Below are 25,472 nucleotides of genomic sequence, written 5' to 3' on the forward strand. Positions count from 1 at the left end.
CAAAGTCCATGTACAGCCCCACCCATCTCTCCACCAGGATGGCTGCTGGGCTCAGCACCAACGAGGGACAGAACAGGGAATGCCCCCGTCTGACACCACAGCACTGATCATAGTGTTTCAACCTAAGAGGCAATTAGGGTTATGGGCTGATCAGGGGTAGATAAATGGCTTGGCTTCTCGTTTTGAGTCCCTGTGCACCGCCCCCCCTTGCTTTAAGTGGTTTTCCCAGGTGCCTGTTCTGTCACAATTAGTACAATTAAATCCATACATTTCAGGATGCCGAACACGCTCTGTTGCTCTGTTGATATTTGCTTCCTCCTCCAGCCTTGGCAAATGCAGGGGGATGACAGAGACTGTTAGATTCCATGGCCTGCTTCTCACTCTGACTGCTCCCGCCTGCTGCTCAGGCTTTCATTTGCCAAGGAGAGGTTTTTTTCTCTCTCTCTTTCTGTTCTTTAATGCAAAAAATGATCAGTACACTCACATTTTATCAAAATTGGGGAATGTCTGGTGTATAAACCGTGGGTGTATAAGGTCTGAGAAACCAGGTGGACTGGCCTTAGTTCATGACAGGGCAGATACTAATGCAGCCTTGTCGGCCTATATTGTATGGCCTGAGAATGATCTTATAAATATGCGAATAGCCCTTGACAGACTAAAGGCTTCTCAAGCCACCTTATGTGATCAATCCACATCACTGCAGCCTTTAATGCTGTATATATAATTTCTTGTCTTCTCCAGAGAGCGCACTCCCTTGTAAATGGCCAATCCACTGTCACTCTAGACCTGAGCTACTCTAGACCTTAGTTTCTTAAATGAGGGTCAAGACTCCATAAGGGATTGTGTATCTGAATGTGGAAGGTCACAGAAAATTGGCAGTAGTAAATGTTTCTGAGCATGCAGTACCAGAAATGAATTCAAAGTCAACCAATGAATTCGAGGTGTTTTGGCAATGATCCCCAGCTTGTATTTCTTGGGTGCAAAGGTATCTCTGAGTGGAAAATATTTGAGAAGCCCTAATCTAGAACAACACTTAAGGGAACAATCATCATATTTCCAACGTTTCAGGTTGCAAAGAAATTGTCCTTGAAGATGAATGAGGTGGATTTCTATGAGCCATTCATGGACGAACCCATTGCCATACCTGACAAACCTCACACAGAAGAGGAACTAGTGGAGTTTGTGAAGGAGCACCAAAGGTACCTTGGATGGCATGCATGGATTGGGGCACTATGGGGTAGGGGTGGTTGGAGATAGGCCTCATGGTTCTGACATTGCAGACCCCCAAGAACAGGCCCTAAGAATGACTCATCAAACAGAACTGGAGGATGGGGCCAGAGTATAGCAGGTAGGGCATTTGCCTTTCGCAAGGCTGACCCAGTTTCAATTCCCAACAATTTATATGACCCCCTTCAAGCCCGCCAGCAGTGATTCCTGAGTGCAGCACCCAGAGCAACCACTGAGCATTGCTGGGTTTGGCCCCAAAACAAAAACAAACAAAAAACTAGAGGAAAACATGAGAGTGGTGGTGATTACTTGGGCAGGGCTGTGGCTTCATGTTCTGAACAAGAGTCTCTGCAGATTCCCACAAAGTGAAACCACCACCTTCTGGCCAGCACTTCTGCCCAAAGCCACAGGGAGCACTAAGAAAGACACAGACAGGATCGTGATTTAGCAGTGACTCCTCAAGAGCCATGTTGGTACTTACTATGAACATGATTTGCTCCGATGAACATTGTTGGGTAACTGCTACTCTCCTAATCTTACATACTAAGGACTTGAGCTCAGTAGTTAAATACTTGAACTGCAAGTCAGCGTTCCATACACAGAACTCCTTGGAGAGGAAGATGTAATATTCCCAACAGTAGCTCGAGCTGAGTAGCAACATGCCTAGCTGGCCAACATCCAGAAAGAAAGGAATCCAGGAGCAAACATCCCACCTACTCCTCCAAACATCCCTGAAGGGCTTTGGATGGATCACCTTGATGACAAAACAACTTCAGTTCTAGGCTGGTAAATCTGAGTTCAGATTTTCTTCTTTTGTTAGCTTGATTTGGTTTGGGGGCAATACTCAGAGCTACTCTTGGTTTTCTGCTCATGGTCATTCTTAAGAGGTGCTCAGGGATCGAACCCCAGGCCTCCAGCATACAAGGCAAGCCTTCTGCCTCCTGAGCACTTTCTCTGAGCTTACTGTTTTTCCTTTCAGGTCCCCTCCTTCTGGGTGAGCCTGTCTGAGTTTTCAGGAGTGGTGTCCAGGGGATGCCAAGGCTCCCTGTCTGGGAATTAGTTTACCCTAACATGTATTCTCCGAGCCATTGTTTATTTTATATTTCATAATCCTTAGATGGAATGGGTGCATGAAGTCTGGGAGCTTTTAGCCCAGTTCCCTGCATGACAGAACAAGGTAGATCTACCCCATGATCTTAAAGAGAAAAGAAGGTTTCTAGAGCTTGTCATGCTCTTAAGATGAACCAATTTGTCATTTTATATTCACTGTGCTGATGATGAATGTCTGTCATTTTTACTCGAGCAAACTCTTTCCCCTTCCCCCCAACAGGCCCACTTTACGCCGTCTGCGCCCAGAAGATATGTTTGAAACATGGGTAAGATAGTTTCATATGATATCTGCTTTATAGACGCAAGATATAGACTTCCAAGAGGAGTATCCTTTGAATTCCAAAACTCAGACAAAGTCTCATTTGACTAAAGTGGTCATGTGTATGGTAGAGTATTTAAAACAATGGTGACACACTCAATTCCAACCAGTCCTCCATGAATCTAATTTAAGGTACTACCCACCAGGAAACATTACTCTATCTCTAAGCTCATATCCTTAAGATCACTACTGGTTTTCATTCATTGATCACCAGAGACTAAAGGTGATGAAGCGGGAATCGCTTAGGCTATGGCTTTATAGAGACTTGGTTTTAAACCCAGGAACTACTTATCACCTAGTAGCTTTGCATCCTACTTCAAGTTCTTGTGGTTACTGTATACTTTAGTTTCAATATTAAAATGGGAGGGAAAGGTGCATTGTTAGGATGAATAGTGTAATGAGTCCAAAACATAGCAGATAGTTAGTTAACAACTCTTTGGGGTCATGATTATCAAAACAAAATACTAGAAAGTATTGCATTACATTGTGCCCTCGTCTATCTATCTGAGTCATAGATAATATGTTAAATGGGTCAAATCCTATAGAAAAAGGGCCTTAGAGTTGCAACTGAACTCTACCTTCATATTTTAGGAAATATAATAAAAGTCTGTGGAGTTTCTCCAAAAAGTTAATTATCCTTTTACTTGGATCTTTTAACAGTTCTAGAAGTGATGTAGAACAAATGATATTTTAGAACCATTTTACTTGGGGAAACTGATGGTGATGTGGATTAAGCTAATTATTCAAGGAAACTTAATAAGCCACTAGATCTAAACATAATTAATAGATATTGGATTTAAATTATCTACAGTTAAATTTCATATCTTCTCCAGTACTCACTCATATTCCCTCTATTTTTGAAGTGTCCATGTCCTCTTACTTTTGACACCATATGACATGGCCACACAGTGTTGGCACTGTGGGGAGGGAAAGAAAGTAATTAACATGGAAGCATCTGTTTAATTTTTCATCCCTCACTTCAGACTAAAGTAGCAGATGAACAAAACCATATTTTTACTGGCATGTGCTTATTTGGGTGTGTGGAAAAGAATAAATATTTCATAAGACACTTCAGGTAAAATAATCCTGTATGGAGGGCTGGAATATTTGGGAATAACCAGTACAATAAAACATATCCGGAGCAATAGTGTGGTGGGCAGGGTGTTTGCCTTGCACATGGCCTTCCCAGATTCAGTCCCAGGCAACCCATATGTTCCCCCTGGACACTACCAGAAGTGATTCTTGAGTGCAGAGGCAGGAGGAACCCCTGAGCACCGCTGGGTGTGACCCCCTACATAAAAAAATGAACAAATAAAGCCAACAAATAACCTTAACTTTTAAAGATATTATTATTATTATTAAAAGTAATAAAAACATGTGACAGGGGCTGGAGCAGTAGCATAGCGGTTAGGGCGTTTGCCTTACACGCGGTCAACCCAGGTTTGATTCCCAGCATCCCATATGGTCCCCTGAGCACTGCCAGGGGTAATTTCTGAGTGCAGAGCCAGGAGTGACCCCTGTGCATTGCCGGGTGTGACCAAAAAAGAAAAAAAATATGATAGCAGTTGAAAAGTGATGTCTTCTTGGGATGTGGGGCCATTCTCAACAGTCCCAGGAGCCCCACCAGAGACTCTCAGCCAACCAGTCCAGTCCAGCTGGTCAATACAAGGGCCCAGAGGAAGCTGTTCTGCTTGGTCCACTGTGATGCTGGACATTACCCAGGCCACCAGACAATGCTCAGGGGACCATGTGGTTCTGTGAATGGAACGGGGTCGGCAGCATGCCAGTCAGCACCTTAACCCCTGTACTATCACTGTAACTCCCATTTGGTTATATTTCTTTATTAGCCTTGAAACAGCAATATGTTTTTGGTCTTTCTTTGCCTTTCATGAGACAAAATACTTTTTAAAGTTGAGAGTGATTATTACAGTTCTGATCTGTTATGCCTTCATCCCCAGTTCTTTTCTTTTCTTTATACCAAGAGCTAAGACTTAGTTATTTGGCTTCAGAAAGGGAGAGGCTATGCAAATGTGGAACCTGTTTTTCAGGGCTTGTCTCAGCAGCCCAGCAGGACCACAGCCAGGACCATCAGTTCCCAGAGTCAACCAGCCTATGTCCTGTCCCCTGAACTCTGCCCTGCGGGAAGGCTTTCTCCACCAGATCCAAAGCAGAGGTTCAGAAAGAAAGTTTGCTCTCTGGCTTCGTCAGAATTCATTTTTTGCTTTCTTTTCACATAATGTATAAGTTACAACCCTTTGCTATAATATAAATTAATAGTGAGGACTCATATTTTCCACAACATTACAAATTATATTTTGTTTTCTTATAGGGACAGGACTATGTATTGAATCTCACCAGGTAGAAAATAGAACAACTAGACTGGTTTATTCCTTTCCAGTCCCCCACCATGAAATTACCATAGGACAGCCCTGGAAATCCTCATCAAGTCTGGCCAAACTTGTCTCTTGCTAACAGAAGGAGCTAGGACAAGCTTTCCAGGATTTTTTTTTTTTTGCATCCTTGAAAAAATAGAGAAAGGCTAAGGAGATGACTCAATACTCTCTCAGGTTTGATTCTGCCACTGCATTGATCCCCAGAGCAGAACCAGGAGCAGCTCCTGAACACAGAGGCGGGAGTATCCCCAAGGCATCCCAGGTGTGACCCTAAAACTAACAAATAGCAGAAGATATCAGTATTTCAGAAAGATTTCTGGGGAATCACTTCCCTTATTCCCTCCTCATTCAAGCATAACCAGTACCAAAAGTCTCCTGGGCCACTAGGTCACAGCTAATCAAACCACAAATATTGGGCTAAGTGACCAGTTAATGATTTAGATGTCTTTAACACCCACATTCCTAGGCATTGCAAAATATTTTATTAAGATAGGAAGGCTAGTTTCATCTAAGGTAATTCCCCAACTGTGCAGGTTTTCAAGGCAGGAAATCATAGGAAGTAAATAGTGTGATTACTAAAATTGGTACATAGGAAGCCTGAGAGAGAGAGAGAGTAAAGTGGGTAGGGTGCTCGCCTTGTACACAGCTAGCCAGGGTTGATCCTGTTGCCCTATATGCCTTCCCAAGCACTGCCAGGAGTGATTCTGAGCACAGAGCCAGGAGTAAGCCCTGAGCACCCCAGGTGTGGCCCAGCCCTTCTCCCCTGAATGCACACAGTAATGAACTGCTGCCCATAAATCAGGTAGCTGTGCATTTTCAGAATTTAGAATATCCAAACATGGTGAGGTTGAAGAGGGGCAGCCAGTGACCCAGTCTGACAAGTGATCAGCCTGAAGTATAGACAGAAGTCTGGGATTCTAAAAGAATCTTTTCTCTCTTGCCTGGTAACTCCAAACGGTGGCAAGAAACATCCAGCTGAGCCCTTAGGAGTTTGGTTAGCTTTAACAACATTTTATTTTCTGTGCATCTTTTGCTTTGCACCAGGGACTTTGATAGTTTTAACACCGTTTTCCCTTTGCACTTCTCAATCTACCAGAGAGCAAACATTCAAGAGAGACTGAAGGAAGCATATCACACTATGTCACTGTGACCAGTGTTACTCTGACTGGTTGTTTCTTCTGCTATTGAAAACATCTTGCAATTTTCTTAAGTGTAAGATTTTGTTACCACTATAATTCCCTTTTTTATAAAAAAAAGTCTTAAGAAGTAAAAAAGAACTGTCACATTGTGCTATGCATGGAGATTATAAAAATGTACGGTGATGTCCTGTCCTTGGGCGTTCCGGACCAGGGAGCTGGGAAAATCTCACAGTGCAGAACCTCAGCCCCTGTGCACACTGCTCAGGGCAGAGGAACACACGTGGTACTCAGGACAGGCAATACATTAGTCAGCAATGTCCACAGTTCTGCTGCCCAGTCATTTAATAGGAAGAATCCTTCTAGTTTATTTCCTCTTAAAAGCCAGGGACCAGGCTCTGCAGATGAATCCGGTAACGGATTCTGCCACTGTCAGTGATGTCAAGGCGAAAAGTTTCCTCTGCCCTCTGATATGTAGGACCGAAAGCCTGAATTTCATGTCAAACAGATTAGCATGAAAAAAAGTCCCCATGACCCGTTAATGCCTGGGGATTCACAAACCAAAATAGGGACTCAGGACCAAAATAGGGACAAAAATGAGGACTCTTACTGGGGTGAAGCACTGAGGGAAACAAGAAACAAGTGACTTTTATTTATCTTTTTTAATTTTATCAAATCACCATGAGATAGTTACAAGCCTTGGCTTACAATCTTACAATGATCAAATACCCATCCCTCCACCAGTGCACATTCCCCACCACCAATATCCCGGGTATGTCCCCCCCTTTCCCACCCTCCCCCTGCCTCTATGGCAGATAATATTCCCCATACTCTCTCTCTACTTTTGGGCATTATGGCTTGCAACACAGACACTGAGAGGTCATCATGTTTGGTCCATTATCTACTTTCGGCATGCATCTCCCATCCCAACTGGTTTCTCCAGCCATCATTTTCATAGTGATCCCTTCCCTATTCCATCTGCCTTCTCCCCTTCCTTCATGAAGCAGTCTTCCAGCTATGGGGCAATCCTCCTGGCCCTTGGGTATCTCACGTGATGTTATTCTATACTCCACAAATGAGTGCAGTCCTTCTATATCTGTCCCTCTCTTTCTGACTCATTTCACTTAGCATGATAGTTTCCATGTCTATCCATTTATAAACAAATTTCATGACTTCATCTTTCCTAACAGCCGCATAGTATTCCATTGTGTAGATGTACCAAAGTTTCTTTAACCAGTCATCTGTTTTAGGGCACTCAGGTTGTTGTCATATTTTGGCTATTGTGAACAGTGCTGCAATTAATATATAGGTACAGATGTCATTTCTACTGTGCTTTTTTGCATTTTCAGGATATATTTCCAGAAGTGGTATTGCGGGGTCATATGGAAGCTCAGTTTTTAGTTTTTGAAGGACTGTTCATATTGCTTTTCAGAAAGGCTGGACCAGTTGGCATTCCCACCAACAGTGAAGAAGCGTCCCTATTGGAAAAGATAAATGGACCCTTCAGAGAATAGATGGGAGCTATGATCATTTTGGGACAATGTCTGTGAAGAGGCAATTAGTTTGCTCCAGTAGAGGGAATTTATAATTGACTTTTCTAGGGAGAGGCAGCTTTTAGACAGTTAAGGGACTTTGGGATAGTAACTCTCCTCAGCACCACCTAGCCCTCCATGGTCGACCCTGACTCCTCTTTGGTGAGAAAGTGGGCTTCGGTTTTGGAGTCTGGCAGAATAGACTCAAATCCGACCTGCCCTAGCTTTGCGCCCTTAACTCATCACTTCCAGTTGTTAAGTAGGAAATAGAAATAACAGTCGTTTGCTTGGGGCTGGAGAGATAGTATAGCATGTAGGACACTTGCCTTGCATGTGGTCAACCCAGGTTTGATCCTGAGCATCCAGTGTGGTTTCCCATGTACCACAAGGGGTAATTGCTGAGCCAGGAGTAACCCCTGAGCATTGCTGGTGTGGCCCAGCAGCAGAAAAAAAAAAAGATAAGAAAAAAAAAAGAAAAAACTCAAAACTGTCATTTTAGATTTAGAAATATTTCACTTACAGAGTGTGTAAAAAAACACAAAAATAAAAACGAAGGGCGCGGGGAGCGCCTCACCGCACGGAGCCAGGTACAGGGCACAGGGCAATGGCGCTATCTCTCCCGCCACCCGCGTTCGGTAGTCTCCAGCCACTTCCCCACCCCGGGGAGGTTGATGGCGATGAAGAGGCAGGTGAAGGAAGGAACGGAGGCAAGATGGTTGGTCTCAATCGCAGTTTATCCCAATCTCCTCTCTCCATTCTCCTGATTCTCCTCCTGCTTCTTCCTCCCCCATCCTATTACATTCTCTCTCTCTGCTTCCCCTGGAACTCGCCCCCAGCCCCCTCATACAGCCTCGTTAAATCCCTCCACCTCCGGGGCGGGGCTTACACAATAGGTGTGGTTACAGTCAATAGGGGGTAAAGTTCTATCCCTCAGGGGGTGCTTTCACTAGGACAGAATCTCTTTCAGCAGGACATCCACCCAAGAGCAGAATCCCATGGGTGTGCTTCTCCTCTCTTTGTCCAACTAACATATAGGTATTCATATTTTTTTTTTTTGCTTTTTGGGTCACACCCAGCGATGCTCAGGGGTTACTCCTGGTTTTGCACTCAGGAATTACTCCTGGCAGTGCTATGGGATGCCGGGGATCGAACCCGGGTCGGCCGCGTGCAAGGCAAATGCCCTACCTGCTGTGCTATCGCTCCGGCCCCATAGGTATTCATATTATAAATCATTTTGTATGGACATAGCAAGAGACGCATTAAGCTTATAGAATTGCTCTCCGGGGGTCACCTCAATCTCAGACTACAGCGCTCAGGCCAGATTAGTCTTTCCTAGCCCTAGCAGGGCCCTAGTCTCGTCGTTGCTTTTGGATCATGACATGGCATGCCCATGACCAAGCTCTTAACATATAGTTAAGCATTAGGCACTTTGGCCAGGCCAATCTCGATGCCAGGGTAGCACATAACTCACCGCTTGCCCTGGGTCCATCCCGTCCCTCGTCGGGACCCTGCTTTTGGGGGTGCTAGGAAGCAAAGGCAGCTGAGGCTTAAGTCGAGAAAGCAGATGCCCAGGAATGAATAATATTTGAAGCCAATTAAATCCCATGTTACCAAAGCATATTAATAAATGTCTTTCTTTGTCCATACAAAAAGGATATTGTTTTAAAGTAAACTATTCAAAAGACATAAGAGAGGAGAAAGACAATATTAACTTACAATACAAGTACACTTGTCCTAGCAAGGTCTGACCTTACAAATTAACAGAGTTTGATTAGAGGAAGAGCAGATAAACTGGTAGAAATGGTTACAGATAAACAAAGGAATGGGAGTGACTCAGGAGCACTTTGATGGGCGTGACTGATAAACCTAAGCTCCTTGTGGCAAGAGGAGCAGGACAAACCAATGATATCCGACAACAGAGTACTGGTACAAAAAGGACAAGTAGCTGCGATGATTGTTTTCATTGTAGTCCTTGTTCAGATAAGGCAAAAGTCTCTTCCACCGGCTGAAGAAGGAAGATTCTGCAATTAACAAGATTATTTCCAAGGCGACAAAGATGTAAAGAATAATTAGGTGATGTGGCAATAAACGTAGTGGGCTCAGCTCTGGAGACTCTGGTTTATAGACTGGAGATAGGAACTTTGTCTGTGTGTTTATTCCTGAAAAATAATCAGGCATCAAGGCATGTGAGCTAATCTTTGAGACCCCCCCAAACAAGAGGACTCTTCCCTGGTCAGGGCACCCAATCCAGGGACCGTCTCAGCTCCATAGAGTGACAGCCAGAGTGAGGAGCTGCCTTTCAGAAAATGAATATGGATTCTTAATTCTAAAACCAATTCCCAAGTGCGTTCTGGAAGGGCACCCAGAAATGAAGCCCATTTCAGAGTTGATGCCGTACACTTCCTGCTGATGGCAGGAGACAGTGGCCTGGGCCATCTAATGAGAACTGACGCCCAGAGTCTGCTTGGCGATAACAGCGAAAGTCCAACAGTCAGACCACAGACTGCCCTTATGCTGATTGTCGGGTTTGTGTAATGAACCTGCTCACATATGTGTGTGCATATGCACGCACACGCGCACGCGCACACACACACAAAATTCAATTCCTCAGTGAATTGGATGGAGGCAATGCCCACTCTTGTTTTTTTTCTAAAATAATAATATTTTCCATTTAATCTCTGCTAGAATTTTGAGGGGGTTTTGTCCCTTCCAAACTCAAAAGGGGGAAGAAATTAGCATTTAGATAGGATTGCACCAGCATTAAAATCAATTGAAATGGAAACAGGGATCAAGAGCAGTTGAGCTGCCTGCAGTTTTCTTTCCCATAGAATGATTCTGCTCTGACATTCAGGAGACTCAAAGCCTTCCTCTCAGCAATAGCCAAGCTTTGTCCTGGGCGTTTTGTTCTTACATCTTAGCCTCTCCAAGTCTCCTAAGGACCATGTTTCTACTAGCAGAAGCCCCTCCAAATTCTCAATCCTCCTTCCTCAGGAAAATTCAAAGCAAAGAAGATGTGGGCAAGTGCTCCATGGAGCCTAGGACACAGAAACTTGGGATACTCCTTGCCTGCAACTTTCCTGAGCCCCTGGAACCCTTCCTTACAGACTCCCAGACACATGTTTTTTGTTTGTTTGGGGTCACAGGGGCTACTCCTGACCCTATACTCAGGAATTATTTCTGGCAGTGCTCGGGATCGAACATATGGGGAGCTGGGGATTGAACTTGGGTCAGTTGTGTGCAAGGCAAGTGCCCTGGGTCAGATGTGCAAGGCAAGCACCCTACCTGCTTTACTATCACTCTGGACCCAGATATACGCTTTCAGAGCCTTATTGGGTTCCAGTTTTCAAGGGGAAGGGTTGGCATAGAGCACCTTGTTTGTGTGATAGCACAATGCACCCATGTCCTAGTTTACCTCCTCCCTTCTAGATTGGGGACATTTCCTGATTTGTGAGCGAGATTCAGAAGTTCCCATCACTGGGTGCATCCCTGGGCTTGGGAGAGAGCTCCAAGAGATAGAGCACAGACTGTTCTGGGAGACACAGAACAACCTAGAATGCTAGTGGATTGACAGCATTCTGCCTGGGTTAGTGTAAAGCCTTTCTACACCACAGGGTGTGGCCTGGGGGACTGAATCAACCCCTGACCTGTGTGCCCAGGATCAAGCACTAAACCTTCAGGTCAGCAAGAACAGCAGGAGAATTGCTCTGCCTCCATACCCGCTCCATCAGCACTGGAGGGCTCCTTTAAAGTAATTGGGCGCATCACTGATATTCGTGGGCAGTAGATACTTGGAATTAGCGGGGCTACTTTCAGGGTCCCCAGAGCTCATGATGAGCTTCTTCATTGCCTTTCACTGCGGCTCTCCTGGACCAACCTTAATGTCTGGTGTGTTCTTGCTGTTTTCCTATCTCGCGGACTCATTTATCAAATACCACGCTTTCCTTCTGGCTGCTTGCCAGAATTCCCTTTTCTCCTGTGAGTGCTGCTCTGTGTGGCTCCTGCCCACCATCCTCTTCCTCCTGTGTCCATTCTGGCCTGGCTGCATTCCCTTGCAGCTGGGAGTGTAACCTCTGATTTTTTCCTTTCACAGGAAGACGATTTGAACGGGATCCACATAGTGGCCTTTGCTGAAAGAAGTGACCCAGGTAGGACATTCCCAATCTGCTTTTGAATCTCTGAAGCAAGAAATGACTCCTCACCTTTGTCAGACTTCACCCTTTGCAGTTACCTTGGCAGCAACTGCAAGACATCCCACGCCCCCTTGTGGTCACCTGCTAGTCAGGATCCATTGTTTAGGCTCTGAAAGATGCCAAAGCGAGATACCCCACTGACCTAACTAAGAAAAAGCACGGAAGACCGGGGAGGGCATAAAAACATCCTAGTTTTACAAGACATGGTGTGTCTGTGTATGTGTGTGTGTGTGAACTTTTGTTTATATTAGCTTATTTACTAATAAGCTGTGATTCAATCTATATAACTCCCAATCATACCTTAAAACAACAATGCCGTCTTTGGCTTGTAAAATATTGTCTGTATTGAGAAAGCCTAATAGAAAGCCTCCCCCAAATAGAACTGAGCAAAACAAGCAGTTTGTTTCTAAAGTGCAAAATGACTCTATAAATATCTTATATTGGAACCTGCACAACTTTTTTTTTCCCTGATTTTGCTGCCATTAACATTCCTGGAGAGGAATGCAGGAAAAATATGTGTTCCTAGCTGACTAGCTGATAGAATTCTGCTACCTTTGGCAAGGTTTTGTGAAATAGAGGGTCATCAAAAGGAGCGTGCAAGTGGACATTGTGCAGAGCTGTGTCAGCAGGATATATGGAATAATTCAGATGCGACTAGAGTCAGGGAATTTCCTGTAAGTTGGGTAAAGTAAGACCTTAGACTGTGAGGTGGGGCCAGCAGGGGTTCCCAAATCTGGTGGTAGGGGAAGTTATCCCTGCCAGCACCCCCACCGAGCTGACCAGAACAGGACTTTCAGGAACTTCAAACTCTCAGAGCTCTGAGGCAAGTTGAGATGTGCCTTTGGATTTGAGGAATGTAGTGCCAGGTAATGGAGAAGAAGGTGATATTTTCTGGGGACTTCAACCACTTTCCATGTATGGAAACAGATGAGAAAACAGATTCTGAGAAGTACGACTGTCTGAGAGAGCACAGCAAGCGTGGAAGGAAGCACAGATCTTTTGTCCACCTGATTCGTGCATGGGCTTGACACACAGTCGGTCTTCAGTAAATGCCAACTAGGGAGAGTAGATGGGCTGATGGCTGGCCAAGACAAAAACACAGTTACTTACTGTCACATCAGTTAACAAATTTTTATAAATTATTATATTTTCAGCATCCATAGTTTCTTTTCTTTTGTTTTTTGTTCTTTTGGCCACACCCAGTGATACTCTTGGAAGTTCTATGGATCCATATATGATATCAGGGATTGAACCCTATCAGCTGCATGCAAGGCTTATCCTTTGTGCTATTTCTCTGGCTCCTCTGAAATCCAATATTTTAAATATATATACATATATATATTTGCTTTTGGGGTCACACCCGGCAATGCACAGGGGTCACTCCTGGCTCTTAACTCAGGAATTACCCCTGACGGTGCTCAGGGGACCATATGGGATGCTGGAAATCGAACCCTGGTCGGCCGCATGCAAGGCAAATGCCTTACCCGCTGTGCTATGGCTCCAGCCCCTTAAATACATTTTTTAATAAGCTATAATCCACAAATTCTAGTATTTGTTTTTCAGTGTGGATTTTCATGGATTTTAGTACATTCAAAGAGGTGTGCAAACATCGCCAGTATCCAAAATATTTACACATCTGAAAATAGGAAACCTGAATCAGCCAGTAGTCATACCCAGCCCTGTCTCCCCACACCCTAGCCACAACAAATCTACTTTCTGGATTTATAAATTCCCCTAGTGTGACTTTAGGTAAATGGAATCATGTACCGTGTGACCTTTTGCATCAGGTTTTTTCATCTTGAATGTTTTCAAGTTTGGTCTGAACTTTTAGCACGAATCTGTTATTCCCTTTTAAGGGTCAAATAATATTTCATTGCATCACAGCCAAGTGTAAGTTCTAAAGTATCTGAGCATTCCCCATTCTTTTCAGTTCAATCTTTGAATGCTTGTGGAAATTGCCATTTTCCTATCATTGACTAGCAAAGTTAATCGGCGAGAACAATTCAGGGTAATAGTCCTTGTCCAAAAACAAAACGAGGGGCTGGAGCGATAGCACAGTGGGTAGGGTGTTTGCCTTGCACGCAGCCGACCTGGGTTCGATCCCCAACATCCCATATGGTCCCCTGAGCACCACCAGGAGTAACTCCTGAATGCAAAGCCAGGAGTAACCCCTGTGCATCGCCAGGTGAGACCCAAAAAGAAAAAAATTAAAAATAAAACAAAAACTAAATGAGTAAGGAAATAGCGTACTTCCAGTGTACTTAGATTTCCAAGGTGACCCTTCTGCACCCCCAAGAGAAGCAAGAAGCAAAGCAAGCCAGTTTCCCAAGCCATTACAAGCTGCAATCAAACAGAATCAGATCCCAGGTGTTGCGTGGACAGAGATGAAATTGCCATCTTCAGAGGCAAGCTGGCCAGGCTCCACGGGGCTTCATTTCCCACCCCACTAACCTGCCCCTTCCAAGATTTTGAGGAGGCCTGTCTGTCTCTCCGAAACAATGGAACAAAGAGGCCTCCAAGAAGTTGCAGGAACCAGTTTGACCGAGATTGTTAGATTGTTGCTTAATGAATCAAGTCCCTGAAACTCCTTCCACCTCCTCCCTGCACAAATATCCGTGGGCCCAAAGCTCTGCCTCCCCCAGAGGAGCCCCAAGCTGGGGCTTGTTGTGGTGAAGCTGGGAGAAATGCTCTCCCAGGTTCAAGGTTTGGGGAATGGGGGGAGGAGTTGCATGCATCTTTTTTTTTTTTCCTCCCTCCAGGAGGGAGGGAGGGCCAGGGCGGCTCCTGGCCAGGAAGAGAGAAAGCTATTCAGGGCAATGCCCCCGAGGTTCATCTGGTCAGTCATTACGAGGATTAGTGATGTCTTACAGGGCTGAGAGGAATTCCATTCCAACCTAGACAGCAGTTCCAGGGTGCTTTTGGTCTTGCTTGTTGCTTGCTGTCCTGGGCTCCTCCTCCAAGCACAACCCAGCGGGGTACTCCCCACATCCAGGAAAGCCCTCTTGGAGCCTGGAGAACTGTGCTGGAGCTGTGTGGAAACGCTCACGGGCCCGAGGCTTCTGCCATGGTGGCATGACCATCATCCACTGGATAGGAGGAGAAAGAGCAGATCTTGGAGGTCAAAACAAAAACCAAAAACAACAAAAAACAGCTCTACTCAAACCACTGATTGTACGGAAACCATGATTCAGATCCTAGCAGACTTCCTATTCATGCTGATGCCGATGGTTTCCTGTGTACCAGGTGAGCTAACAGCCCTGAAGGAGGGCCTGGGTTATCCCACTTCATCAGAGGATAGGGCCGAGCTGTCTGCTGGACTCAATAGGGCCGAGCTGTCTGCTGGAATCGAGTGGAAGGGCTGTGGGTCCCAGCCGCCCTTCACCTCATCCCCTGATATCAGGAAGACCCAGAGAAAGTGGAGGGAGCCTGAGGCACAAACTGAGACGGTTGGTGGTTTCTCTAAGCACCTCAGTGGACCACACAGCCTCTGGCAGGCTGAGCTTTGAGCAGGGCCGGAGGGCAACAGGGCTGGAGAAAGGAGATGGGAGGAGATGCCAGCAGTGTCACCAGCACCTGTGAACCTTCAGCAGGAAAAGTCCCCATCTCCCCTTGACACACATAGACGCAGATGGAGACCCTGCATTTCTTCAGTCTTCTGCAGAGACCTGCCCACCAACGCCCCCCCAGGACTGTCATCCTAGTGGTTCCCTCACTCCGGGCGCATTCCTGGGGAGGAAGGGGTAGAAGCCATCTACCCTCTGGGAGGAAATGTGAAGCAGGTCTCTGCATCCTCACATTTCACCCCTGCAGTGCTCACACCCCTGCAGTGCTCACACCCCTGCAACTCATACACCCCTGTAGTGCCCACACCCCTGTAGCTCACACACCCCTGAAGCTCATACACCCCTCCAACTCATACACCCCTGCAGTGCTCACACCCCTGCAGCACACAGGCCCTGCCTTCGCCTTGTGTGCTGGTCCCTGTCCCTACCTGATTCTAGCTTCTCCCCAGCACCTCCTCTCAGCACCGGTGCTATGAATGCCTCAAGAGCAGCTGCCCGACAGGTCTGAAAATGAATGGCTGTCCCCTGCCGCCCACAGCTGCCACTGCGTCTTCTTTAGAACACTTGGTAGAGGCTTGCAAACTGGCGTGTGCGCACCAGTGTCTGCTGGGTGATGGTCTCCAGCAGGGGCTTGCCCAGAAAGCCATGATTGCTCAGAAAGGCTGTGTTTCTGTGGGCCCATGCAGGAGTGCCTCTGAGAAGGTCCTCATCAAGCTCTGTGCTGACCCAGCCTCCCGAGAACCAGCTCAGCCAATGAGTGTCTCCAACACCAGCACTGCTCATGGGAGCTTGGCAGTTAAGTCTGACTTTTCAGACGGGACCTTTGCTATGTACCAAACACTAAACCTCGTTCCAAACACCTAGCAGATGTCAATGTGTTTCTGGGCCCCACCCTCTCTGTTTGAGAGACTCTTTCTCTCATTACCTTCTTCTCTGATGAGGAAATGAAAGTTCAGAGATGTTCAGTCACATGCGAAGTCACAGAGCTAATCGATGGCAGACTGGGGTCGCCAACCCTGGCAGTCAAGACCCATAGCTACCACCTCCTGCTCTCCCTCACAAAATCAGGCCACGTGTTCATCAGTTCTGCGACCCCAGACAAGGAGATGACAGAGCCGCAGAGGAGGGACAGTGCGTTCCCAGGTCTCAAGTGCCCTTTTAGGGCCCAGTTTCGCACTCTGCGCCTCTGTTCTGACCGGGGGTGACCAAGCAGCCCTGCCTGGTCAGGTTCTCAGGCCTTGGTGTCTTTCTTGGCAATTCTACACTTGGAGTCCCTGAGGTTTGACCACAGGGATGAAGCCCTAATCAAGGGACAGGGGCAACCCCTGCCCACACACTGCTGTGTCCTGGCCCTCAAGCCATTGGCACTCAGGACCTACCTGCCCCCTGCGAGCAGGGCTCCTCCCCATCAGGAAGGATGAGGCAGAGACAGAAATTGTGGAAGGTTGACGAGCAGGAGGGCAAGAGAAGAAGATGGAGAACCCTTTCCTGTGGCTCTGCTCACTCGGATCCTAGTCACGTACAGTCCCGAGATGAGGAGGCTACTATACTTCTTGCTTCTTTTATTTTCTGAGGAGGAAACGAAAGCCCCCAGAGGCTGAGTGACCGTGTGAGTCTCCACTCTCTCGGAAACAGCTCTCAATGCTCCCAGCTTCCCCACTCGAGGCTTCTGTGGGGCGGGGCCGTGGGGCAGAGCCTTCCAGTCCTCCAGGAATGGGTCCTGGGGGGTCAGCAGAATCGGGACCTCTTACTCCTGGACCTGTGCTTCTCAGAACAGGGTCTGGGCCACTGCCATGGCTGTGTCCCCAGAGCATGGCGCGTCTCCTCCCCATGCAGCAGAGAGCTCTGCAGCGCGAGCCTTCTCCCTCCAGCGAGCTGGGGAGGGAGGGTGTGTGATCATAGGCTTCCCCTCCCACAGGGATACTATTCCCAGGAGCTCTCGCTGGCCCTGGGAAGCCTGGTTGGCTCAATGATGCACGATGAGGCCTCAGACCCAGGTCATGGCCCCTCAGGGCTCCCAGCCTGGCAGGGAAGGTGTCTCAGCTCTCCTAGTGCCAGCACTCTTTGCTTGGCTCAGAAGGCTGAGGCTGAGGAGCAGGAGAGATGAGGCATAGGGCCAGAGGCAGCCAGTGCTCCAGAGAGGTCCAGGGTGCCCCGGTCCCCGTTGTGGGTACCCCAGCTCTGGTTTCCCCATGTTGACCATCTCACACCAAGTTTAGTGCTGCCAAGTCTAAACCTGAGAAGAACAGAGCTGAAACCACCGGTGGGGAAATGTATGGTGCAAAGGGGAGGAGAGAAGGACCAGAAAAGAAAGGAGATGGCACTGAGAAAGAGACGAGCCGCAGTGGGAATCTGCTACCCACTGGCCCACCAGGCTAGTGTTGTTTTATTCTCAGATCCAGAATGGGGATAGCACGCAGGGGTGCAGGCTTTGTATAAGGAGGAGCCTGGTTCCAATCCCAGCACTGCCAGGATAGATTCCTTTCCATCCCAGCACAGAGCCAGACAAGCCCCTGATCACGGCTGTGTGTGGCCCTCAAACAAACCCCCAAGTAAATAAATACATCCAAATTAAGTGGACATAACAAAATCTTCCTCCTGACTCTCAGGACTACATGTGACAAATTCAAGGCATATGTCCTCTGTAGCCAGAAAGTGCTCAGTGAATATCCACAAGGATGGTCTGGGCAGCGTGGAGACAAATGTCCAGATGTCCTGTGAGAGTATCCGGGGCCTGTGTCTGGAACAGAAGCAGCTGGGAGATGATGCAGCAGCAGGTTTCATTGGCTGTAGGGAGATGCCTGCCATCAACATGAGCTGTTTGGAGCAGCCGTGGGTGAGATCAAAGTATCTTAGCCCTGGAATTGCCAAGAGAAAAGACAGAATGGGCTGTACTCACACGGTGCAGCATTATTGGACTATGTAAAAAGGGATGAAATTTCACATCCACAGCACAGTGCAAGGGCTAGAAGAAGCCTATGCAGTGAGGAGGTGTCTAAAGGAATGGGGTGGCGTCTGATGCTATTGAGAGGGAGGCACAGATGGAACAAGATGGAAAGGCTAACCAGCAGGCACAAATCAGAAAAGTAGGGTTGCCCGGGGAAAGGGAGAGCTGTCAGGAGAAGGGGAGGAGAGAAGGACTGGAAAAGAAAGGAGATGGTGCAGATAAGAGATACACTGGTAGGGAATTCCCTCTCCAGCATTTGGGAGGCATCTGGGAATCCCTTCTGATAGGGGGAATGGTGCTTCTCAGAGAGTAGACCTTTAGTTTCCATGATTAGATAATTTCAACCCCATAAATACCTGTCTTGTTTTCTGTGCTGTGGAACACACCTGCAAGGCAACTGCTCTCCCATCCCACTGCATCCTGCATTCACTGCTGGGTCCAAGCCTGGGGTACCTCTAGGAGCTCTGTCCCCAGCCTCACGGAGGATTCTTTCTGAGAGCTCCTTCTGAATCACACTTTCTAAGTTCAGTTTCTCACTGAAAAATGATATGTCCATTTATTCATTCTCATGCATTTGTGGAATTCCATTTGTGGACTTGCCTTTTGCTTAACACGGAATTGTAAAAATAAAATATAGCCCCTCAGGCCAGAGCTATAGTATAGCAGACAGGGTGCTTTTGCATGCAACAGACCTGGGTTCGATCTCTGGCATCCCATATGGTCCCCCAAGCACTGTCATGAGTGATTCATGAGTGTAGAGCCTGAACACGTCAAGGTATGGCACTAAAACAAAAATTAAATGAAAATACAGTTTCTATACCTGTCTTCTTGGTGAGAAGGAAGGATGGATCTCTTTTCCAGAATATATGCCAGTTTTACAGAGCAATGAAAGCTTTCCCTCAGAGAAAATTGCTTATAACTTCAGCAACTGGATATATGTGAGACCTGTTTAGTTGGCTCAACTCAGCTTTCTCAGAACAGAAATATGTTCTAGCGGGTAAACCCTCGAGGCAGAGCAATAAAGGGAGGAGAATGTAGGGCAATTGTGAATTTTGAATCAGAAGTAGTACAGTTAGCTTGATGACTTTAATGAATAGAGTTAAGCCTTGCTTCTCCCTCCCTGGGGATGGTCTCATGGTCTCATGAGTGCACAGATTTGGATCACAAAATCAGGAACAAAGCCAGGAAGAAAACGCTCAGATATTCTCACTTCCTGCTGGGCTGGAGTGATAGCACAGCTGTAGGGTGTTTGCCTTGCATGCAGCAGACCCGGGTTCGATTCCTCCACCCCTCTCAGAGAGCCTGGCAAGCTACCCGTGGCGTATTCGATATGCCAAAAAACAGTAACAACACGTCTCAAGATGGAGACATTACTGGTGCCCGCTCGAGCAAATCGATGAGCAACGGGATGATCACTTCCTGCTTGCATTTCTTCTCTACTACATGGGACCAAGACTGCCATTACCCCACCTTGGTCAATGCTCCTAACAAACATATGTGTGTGAGCAGATGAATGGCCATTGCATCCAGATAGAAGATTATCAGATGATAGGGAAAATAGGGGAGTCTCTCTCTCCAGGACAGTCCTGGTGCTTTGGAGAGAAACCTCATACTTACATTCCATCCACCTCATGATTTAGGTGTTATAATTACCAGATAAGAAATTGAGAGAGTAAAGAACCAGCATTTGGACCTAGCTGGTTTTGTCCAAGGGGCTGTGTTGGAGCATCATGCCACACTGCTTTGCTGGAAAACCGACACATTCTGTTCTTGCAAAGATCCAGGGATTGTGCTTATGATTGAAATCATCATCCCTGAAGGCTGAAAGTTGTCCTTAGGGTTGGATGCAAATTTTACAGCTTTAATATCAACCTTCATTTATTAATTTATTCTGTGCATGTATGTTTTTTCATTTTCCTTGCCCTCCCATAGACACAGGAACTGTTAGAATTCTTTCCTGGGGAGTGAGGGAACCTCCAAGGAGCCCAATGGATCTCAGGGTCACTGCCAGCAGTGCTGGCCAACTAGCCTCAGGGCTTTGTTTTGGCCTGTGTTGTTGGGGATCGCCCAGGCCCTGTGGTGCTCAGGAGGCCATGCAGTGGCAGGGGTAAAGTGCAGGCCAGGTGCATGCCTAGCCTGAGTCCTAACTGCTGTACTATATTCTCTCCTGGTTCCTGGTAAGGAAGAAATAGGCACTAAGGGCCAGAGAGATTGAACAGGGATTAAGGTACTTGCCTGGCATATGCCTGGTCCCTGGTTCAGTGACTGGGAACACATATGGTCCCCTGAGTCCTGTCAGGAGTGACCCTTGAGCACAGAGGCCAGGAGTCAGCCGAGAGCATCGTCCAACTATACCCCCTCCAATAAAATTATATTTAAAGAAATAGGCATTCAGTGACAATGCTGACTCTCTTTTTAATGAATTAAAAAGTACAATCTGTGTGCTATTTTTTTGTAGAACCCTTTTCCCTTTGGTCTTAATTTCTGAGTCCACTCTGGAATGTGCTGTGAAAAGTTTCTATAGCATTCCTTTGCGTCAACCCGAGCATTATGCATTTTAATCCAAAGATGATGTTCTTTCCCTGGGCACTCTGCTTTAGTTCCGTTGACACTCTTCCCTTTCTTGGCACTTGTCCTGGGACAGCCTGGCGCTTCCCTGGTGCCTAGTTACAGCTTGTTTGCTCTGCATTTGAATTTGGGTCTGTGTTGTGGCATTTCCTGTTTTGGGAATTTCTGATCTGTCCAGGTCTCTCCCAAGTACTAGCAACTTCAAACCTCATCTCTTTTTTGTTTTTGTTTTTGTTTGGGGGGCTAGATCCTGTAGTGCTCAGGGCTTTCTTTCACTTTGTGCACAGGGGTCATTCATGGTGGAGTTCAGGGGACCATATAAGTCCCCGGGATTGAGTCTGGTCAGCTATCTGCAGAGCAAGTGCCCTATCCCCTGTACTATCAATTCACACCAGCCCCCTTATCTGTTACCAGCCCTTTTGTCTCTGCTGCAGAAAGTAGTGGCTGAAATTGTCTGTGGGGTGCGGGAGAGGGGAAAAGCTACTGCCTCGGTGGCCTGTTTATGGCCCCCATAATCCAAGATGCCAGAGGGTTCTCTCTCCCTTCCTATGAAACAGTGGCATGTCCAGTGAGGGACATTTATCTTGTCCAGATGGCAGCATCCAAGATACGCTGGAGGAATTCGATCTTCTTAGTCACACCTACACACCCCCGCCCCACTCCACCTCCACTCAGAGTCCCACAGTGATAATGAAGTTGAAAGCACCTTACCTGTCTGTCTCCTGTGTCTGTCAGGGTACTGATTCAGTGGAAATTAGCTGCACCTACTCCAAACAGAACTGGGAAGAATAATGTGTGTTTTTCTGGGAATCTGTTGGAGAAGAGGGAGTGTTGAAGAAAGTCTGTACTGAGGCCATCAGAGCTGAACAGATAGGTCAGCCAAGAGAGGCAAGGCCCAGAGAGGGGTCCAGGTTGGCTGAGGATCCCCCCACACCCCATTCAAAGAAAACCTTTCCCATAAAAGGACAGTTGCTATGATGGACTCATGGGCAGTTCATGAGTGACCTACAGAGGTGTAAACTTCACATTGCACCAGCTAGACAGGGCACAGAGCTTTGCTGTCTAGAAGTGGCCCTAGACATTTTCAACTGGCTTCTCTTTAACGGCTCTCCAGAATCTTCATTTATGCCATACATTTCCCACTCCTCCTCTAAGATTTAGACTTTTTGTTTTGTTTTGATTTGGGCTCTTTTATTTTTGGTTACACCCAGCTCCGCTCAGGGTTTGCTCCTGGCTAGAAGTGCTCTGGGGACTATCCATGGTGCCAGGGATAGTCAGACTGACGTCTGGCCAGCTTCAATCACTCTGGTCTATGATTGATTTTGTGGGTTTTTTTAGGTGGGGGGTGGAGTGGGCGCACACCCAGCAATCCTCAGGGGTTACTCTTGGCTCTGCGCTCAGTAATAACTTCTGGTGAGCTCAGAGAACCACCATATGGGTCAACAGGAAGTGAACCCAACTCAGCCGTGTGCAAGGCAAATGCTATACCTGTTGTACTATCTCTCTTGCCCCACTCTCGTCCATAATTTAGACATTTTAAGTTTAAAAAGTTTCTGTGTTCTTGAAGCTCACGAGAGGATGTGTCTCTTCTTTTACTCTGAGTCACCTCTGCCTGGGGCAATGAAGGCTTACAAGGAGGAGGGAAGTTCCACTGTCCCAAAGCTCAGAAACCAAATTCAAGTCAGAAGCTCGCTTTGGGGCTGGACCCAGGGTTCCTGCATGCAAAGTCCGTACTCCAGCCTGAAGAGCTGTGCTGGGAGCAGTACCTGCACACTGCTGGCTGTTGCTCCCAAACCAAAACAGAGGTTCACTGTGTTTGAAGGTTTTAGAAAGTCCAGGTTAGCATGAACCATAGGGTCAAGCTAAATGTGCTGGACAGGTATAGCAAAGGAGACAGCCAGCTCCAAGGGTGAACTGATGGTCAGTCTTAGGAGTCTGGCATTGAGCTGTGAGCACCAGGGAGGCTCCTCTCATCACTGCTCGGTTTCGCATGCATATTAGCAGACAATGCTTCCCCTCTGAGCTGTAGGCCTCTTTATTCAAAACTTACATTGTTGCCTTTGAGTAAACTGCTTTGTGACTGCAGTTCTTAGCTGACTCATTTCATAGAATAATCTATGCTCTGAGGGACCTAAGACACTCTGGTGGAGAAAGCACACTGCTTCTCTCCATGAGGGAAGCCAGATATTGGCAGGGCTCACTCTGCCTTCTTGAATCCTGCTGTAGATGGCTACGAGTTCCTGGAGATCCTGAAACAGGTGGCCAGGGATAATACTGACAACCCCGACCTGAGCATCGTGTGGATTGACCCAGACGACTTCCCTCTGGTGAGCTGCTTCAGTGGGGTCATTGGGTACCTGTACAGCCCATATTTGTGTTCGGCATGGGCCTCTGACGCCTGAAGGAGGGAGTGAATTAGCCACCCAGTGGCTGCTTCCAACTACTGTGGAAGTAGTTGGACTGGCCACTGAGCCAATGCTGAATCTGGAGCTGGTGTTGAACTTAATGTCACTCAGTTGAGAACAGGAGGGAACAGTGCCCCCTCAAGGGGACTGGGTGAAATTCTCTGCTAGTAGCTCCAATCTTCCCTTGTCCCATTGCTCACTCTTGCCCAGATCGCTTGCATTTTCTGAGAAAAGAATATCATTCTGAGGCAACCAGAGTTGCTAAGTGATAAAACCCAGACATGGACATTTTGCACAGAGCTGAGAACTTTCTAGGGAGAAGGAGCAGAGGACTGGTCAGTGCTGATTATCATGTCCTTCCTGGTCTTTGCACTTTGCAGTCTCGCCCTTATTTCAAGTTCAAGAACCTTAGGAGCCAGAGACATAGTATAATGGGTAGGGCACAGCCAACTTGGGTTCTATTCCCTGTACCATATGGTCCCTGAACATTGCCAGGAGTGATCCCTGAGTGCACAGCCAGGAGTAAACCCTGAGCACTGCCAGCTATAGCCCAAAATCCAAATTTTAGAAATTTCAGATACCTTAAGCTCTAAAGCCTTGCTAGAAGTGCCAAGGCCAAGAAGTCTTCACTGTATTTAGTTTGGGGATATTGTTTGTTTGTTTGTTTTCTTTGTTGAACCACACCCAGCTGTGCTCAGGACTTAACTCCTGGCTCTGCACTCAGGGATATTCCTGGTGGAGCTCAGGGGACCAGATGGGAGTGTTGGGGATAGAACCCTGGTTGGCCCTGTGTAAGGTGAACACCTTATACGCTGTACTATCTCTCCAGTTCTGAGCTTAGTTTTTAAAAAGAACAAACAGATATTGCCCCATGCACAAGCCCAATGGCAATAAGAATGAATATAGCTAATGTGCTCTAACATGTACCTGGAACCACAGTAATTGCTCTGTCTGAATCATCTCATCACTCCCGCTCGTGGAGTCGAGGCTACTAGATCCCCACCATACACAGGTAAAGATGAAGGGCAGAGGAGAGGTTAAAGGTAGTGAGTAGCAGAAGTTATATTTCAACCCAGGTCTATGTGACACTCAATCTTGGTTTATTCATCTGTAGACTTTAAGTAAAAGCTAACTGCCCATAATTAAGACAAATTTAGTTATCAATAGATTGTGAATACTGACTCCAGCTTTTATATCATCATCATCAGTTTAGAAATCATCATCAGTTGCATAGGTCACAATCAATACACTGAATAAACGAACAAAATTGAGAGGCTTTAGTGAGCCAAGGTCCTGAAATTCAGTCCAACACAGAGGATGGGTGACTCAAAGCAGAAGTTTTCATTACATCAATGTCTTTCTTCAAAGCCATTTTAACAAAGGCATGGCTGTATTAGATCCTACATGGTACTTTTGTATATAGTATAGCTATAGTTTCATAGAGCTATAGGCTCTACTTGGTTGTGTTTCTTGTTTATCTGGATCCTTTTGTTGTGCAAATTTGCAAATGGTTTTTCAGTTCTGATCTGTTCTATATGCTTGCCTTATTTTCCTGGCAAAGGAAAAATCTTTTTTTCTTTTTTTTTGCTTTTTGGGTCACACCTGGTGATGCACAGGGGTTACTCCTGGCTCTGCACTCAGGAATCACCCCTGGCGGTGCTCAGGGGACCATATGGGATGCTGGGAATCGAACCCTGGTCGGCTGCGTGCAAGGCAAACGCCCTACCCGCTGTGCTATTGCTCCAGCCCCAAGGACAAATCTTTACATGTTTTGATTTCCAAGTTTCTGGTTCCTTAGCTCCCATCAGATCTTATCTTTGCCTGGGAGACTTTCTACCATTGAGAAGCTACATTTCCTTAGTTCTTTAATGTGTGTTCAAGTGTGGGGGCACATTTTCAGTGGTCAGGAGTCGCCTCTGGCTGGCAGCCACTGCCAATGGACACATGAAGGAGGGAACAGGGCCACCAAGCTCATTGGTGGCCAGTTGCTGTTTATTCCAATCTCCATCTCCATTCCAGACTCATTCCAGTCTTCTAATTTCCCCTATGCTAGTCTCCCCATGCCCAGTCTCACAGCCTTAG

At 46.7% G+C, this 25,472-nt stretch overlaps 1 protein-coding gene across 1 annotated transcript in view; it reads left to right on the plus strand.

Annotated features, from left to right (window-relative positions):
• Nucleotides 1-25,472, plus strand: part of CASQ2 (calsequestrin 2) — a 74,522-nt gene that overhangs the window by 44,510 nt on the left and 4,540 nt on the right. Inside the window, exons 6-9 of the mRNA XM_004616231.2 lie at nt 1,069-1,199; nt 2,558-2,603; nt 11,808-11,862; nt 23,212-23,312. Of these exons, the coding sequence (XP_004616288.2) occupies nt 1,069-1,199; nt 2,558-2,603; nt 11,808-11,862; nt 23,212-23,312 (333 nt within the window). The remainder of the gene's footprint in view (nt 1-1,068; nt 1,200-2,557; nt 2,604-11,807; nt 11,863-23,211; nt 23,313-25,472) is intronic.

The sequence above is a fragment of the Sorex araneus genome, chromosome 5 (assembly GCF_027595985.1).
Source record: "Sorex araneus isolate mSorAra2 chromosome 5, mSorAra2.pri, whole genome shotgun sequence".
Taxonomy (NCBI): domain Eukaryota; kingdom Metazoa; phylum Chordata; class Mammalia; order Eulipotyphla; family Soricidae; genus Sorex; species Sorex araneus.